At 35.7% G+C, this 4,353-nt stretch overlaps 1 protein-coding gene across 2 annotated transcripts in view; it reads left to right on the forward strand.

Annotated features, from left to right (window-relative positions):
* LOC107744592 (bromodomain-containing protein 1-like) overlaps positions 1-4,353 on the forward strand; it is a 103,608-nt gene that overhangs the window by 80,675 nt on the left and 18,580 nt on the right. For both annotated transcript variants that reach the window (XM_016558311.1, XM_016558312.1), the window contains exon 11: positions 1,099-1,205. In XM_016558311.1, coding sequence (XP_016413797.1) covers positions 1,099-1,205 — 107 coding nt within the window. The remainder of the gene's footprint in view (positions 1-1,098; positions 1,206-4,353) is intronic.

Raw genomic sequence — 4,353 nt, forward strand, 5'->3', positions numbered from 1 at the left:
TATATATATATATATATATATATAGTGCAGCTTTAGGTGTAGTGCTAATATTAGAAATGGCACTAATTTTGATGCCTCTTATCGGATGCCAGATTAGAGGACTGGAACTGTTTAATGAAGAACCATGTCCACATGCATGAATAATTTTAAACATTTTATTGTTTTATTTTTTGCATTAAATGTTATGAATCTAATTGTCCACTATAGGGGTGTAATGGTACATGTATTTGTACAGAATAAAGCTTTGTAAACATTTACCTCGGGCAAGTCATTCAGTGTCCACAACTTGTTAGTTCACTTGAGAAATTAATTCTATAAAAGAGCATTTCACTAAATATATGCACTATGTTAGCCTATATATTTGTTATATTTTACTTAACCTGTTAGCAATGTCTTAATTATTTAGTGTATGTTTAAATAAATCTAATGAAAATGAGTTATGAAAGCCATTGTGTAAATGGTTATATTTCAACAATGAAGGAGTAGAAACATAATTTTATAATTAGATTTATAAGTTAATGTAAAAATGGCACCTTAGGTGCAATTTCCATGTTTGCATACACTTTTTAATTTGAGAGTTGATTATTATATCTAAAAATAAATAGCAATTGAATAGTTCGGGCTCTGTTGTTAATTGTAGCCTTTAATAATGTAGTAATGTGCAAGTAATCGGGCTCCCTGTAGTTTACAGCATTCGCTGTAGATTTTTTTTTTAATCCTTAGGAAAATTGTCATTATAATTGAATTAATTCAATTGAATTCAAGACAGAGCCACAGTTTGTGCAGTAAACCACTATTTAATAAAAAAAGGGGGAAAAAAAACAATTTTATGTTTAGTTTTCCTGTACTGAAAACGTACTGAACTGTGACTTTTAAACCGAGTTTTACAGAACTGTAATTCTTTTTTATCGTTTCACCCCTATTGTCCACTATATAAAAATCAGATTTCAGTGCAAATAATTTCTATTGAATAAATTTCTTTATTCAGAATTTCTATTTATTGAAATTTTATTATTATTATTTGCTATATCAATATAGAAATATATATTATATGTCTGCATCATCATAACATGGTTGTTGATATTCCTGCTTTTATAGAAGTTGGCAACAGCAGTATTTGGATGCCTGCTAGTGCTGCTACAGTTCTGGAACCTCTCAAACTAGTTTGGGCTAAATGTAGTGGATACCCCTCCTACCCTGCCCTGGTGAGTCTGAGTATGCATGTGTAGAAACCAGCTATTTCTACCTCTTTCTTTCCTTTATTTCCATTCTCATCCATGTAAAGGAGTGAATTGTTTTTTGCTGTCGTACGAATTCGTACGTAATTTTATTCACATTGGGAGAAATCACATGGAAATCGTTGAAGCTGATATGGTCATGGCTCACATCGTATGAGCATCGCATCGTGGAATTTACAAGCTGAGCCGAGCACCTCATGAGCTCCCGATCATTTTTAAACATGTTTAAAAAATTCAGGGAGTCGGCCCGATTTTGACCAGTGTATAGGCTCTCCAATATTACAGTACCAAATCAAATACATCCACATGATTTACGCTTTATCTATGTATATTATTATAGCTCAGTGGCTACTAGGCGATATCTTGTGCATACATCGACACACACACACACACACAAATCTCTCTAGTTGTTTTTGTTGAAAGGAATCTCTATGCTGTTCTCTGCTGAATGTGCTTCACTGAAGGGGCTTCTGAAATGAGTGAGGGTGCTCTAGCCTTAAAGCACATCTATTTTAACAATTATTTTGTGCCATTCATTGCTATTGCGCAAAGAGTTCTCCCTAATCACTAAAAAGCTGTCACTCATCAGTTCATCACGATCTCAAGTTCCGTTATAGTCAAAGTAGCTCTACACCGCACAATGAATCTCTTCTTACATTGCGTCTACACTTTGTAATAATGAGATGGTTCGCGAGTGTGCATAATTCAACACTGGACAAAGCTCCAGCTTTGTGAGTGGATTCTAACATAATCTAACATAATTGCTTCTGATTGGTCATTGCGTTCAAGAAATTAACAAATATGTTAGTGATTGCTCACCGCTGCAAAAACACATTGTAAAGCAAAACTTTTGACACTCCTGAGCGAAGACACAAATAGGCACTGGATTGTTTGCCAAATCTGTAATATTATTATTATTATTACAGCTTCAACTGAGGGTGCTCTCTTGGCTTTCGTTTGAACACCCCCGTAAAACAGGGCTTGTCTCTGCAATTCATCAAATAATTTGCACACTCTTTTTCTTTTTCTATCCGAAGCTATGTAGCAGCAACATATATCTGTGTTTAAGGCGAAAGCTCGTGCGATTGCTGCCGGCTCGTAGTGCTGTCCTCCTCCTGAGTGTTCGCACTCGCACTGTGTACACCCGGCCTTAAAGTCTGCAGTGTCTCTAATTATCTATATTCTCTATGTAGCATCTATCTGAACTCTTTCACTCTCTCTCATCTTATTCCTATCAATGCTGCAAGATTGCGGCTTATTTTTTATTTCTTCTATCTATTGATACTCATCAAACCCATCTACAGAAAACTGATTTTTAAAACCAACATTAATTGTGTCAGATTGTTTGATTCATTCTTTTCAATACTATAAAAAAGTCAAAGTTTTGATGTTTCAGACAATAGCAAAGATTTATCTTCTTTCGTGTATAGCATTAATTTAGCACTAAAAAGCCTTTGCACAAGTGAGAGTATACACTATTTTTACTGAAGCGCTAATAACCAAGATAGCAATCAGGGATGGAGACTTAAATACTGCAGTATTGTTCCATAAGCTTTAGGGAGTTTTTGTACTGTTCTACTCATTTGAAATATCTCTGAGTCTCTCTCAACACACACACACACACACACACACACACACACACACACAGAGTGTGGGTGTGTATCAACTGTAAGCACGACCTAACTGACATCAATATAACATCTATTATAAGTCACTGTTTACATACAACAGAGATTATTTCACACTTTTTCTCCATGTAATTTGCTTTTCTTATCAGATTTTATCAGATGGTTTCTGTTCAAATGTTTGGTTAAGAATTTTTCCTTCCCATTTAGAATTTAAATAAAACAACCAGACTTCATTGCACGTGGGCCTATTAGGGGCATTTCTCCTTGTTGGACAGCTGTCATATAATCCAGGTTTATAAAAATACTACTTATGATTATATGCCCTCTTAGGTGGATTCTGTGAATGCGGCAGTGTATTTACTTAATTTTTTTTATTATTTTTTAGAATGTATGATTATATAGCCTTAGAAACAGTATCTAAACCTTTTAAAACACAACTGTAGGTGGATCTTTATATTTTTTAAGTTATCATTTATCAGTCAGTGTGCATCATGAATAATTTTTGTCACAAGCACAATCCATTATTGTCCATGCACAACCTCTGCATGCAGCTTGATTTTTCTGTCTCCACAGAAAACTATGCATGTATGAGTGATTTAAACACTCAAACAGAAGGGTCAACAAGGTAGTGTGCATGTGCCGAACATGTCCATCCACACTCACAGTCAGTGGACTATACTTTGAAAGGCCTGCATGCTCAACTGTGGATGAGATGGAATCTTAAAAATAAAGGTTGTTTATTTGCATCTTATGTTTCCACAAAGAACCTTTAACAGCCTTTAACTTTGAAAAGTTTCTTTGGGGAACCCAGAATGGTTCTTATAGGCTGTGAAAGCCTGGTTTTTTAACCTTTTTCTTTGAGAGTGTATGCTTGGGCCTTTGGATGTAGTCTCAAACAAAACTCAATATCTTTCTAGAATTCCCTAATCTTGCAAACATTGGCAAATGTCACAACTTTGTTTTCAAATGGACTGATAAAAAATACCTGCGTGCCAGAAGTTGTGTGGAGTCAGCCAGTCAGATTAAATCTTACTAGATCAGAAATCAAAAGTGCACTATTAGAATTATTTAAAAAAAATAAATTGGTCTCCAGAGCAATACATCACATAGACCAGTAATGTCCAGTCCTGCTCCTGGAGGGCCACTGTCCTGCAGCGTTTAGCTCCAACCCCAATTAAACACAGTAGCTAATCAAGGTCTTACTAGGCATACTAGAAACTTCTAGGCAGGTGTATTGAGGTAAGTTGGAGCTAAACTTTGCAGGACAGTGGCCCTCCAGGACCAAGTGTGGACACCCCTGACCAGGGGCGATTCCAGGATTTTCATTTTAGGGGGGCTCAGCCCCCAATGAGGTTATAATACAGTGGCGTTCCGTCCATAGCTGCGAATGCTCTGCATACCCAGGCCATTTGAGAGAATAAGTTCACGGTATAATTCATATAAACATGATTATAAGTTGATCCCTTGTCATTTGAAATGTAACTTAA

The sequence above is a fragment of the Sinocyclocheilus rhinocerous genome, unplaced genomic scaffold (assembly GCF_001515625.1).
Source record: "Sinocyclocheilus rhinocerous isolate Xijiao unplaced genomic scaffold, SAMN03320098_v1.1 scaffold1580, whole genome shotgun sequence".
Lineage (NCBI taxonomy): Eukaryota > Metazoa > Chordata > Actinopteri > Cypriniformes > Cyprinidae > Sinocyclocheilus > Sinocyclocheilus rhinocerous.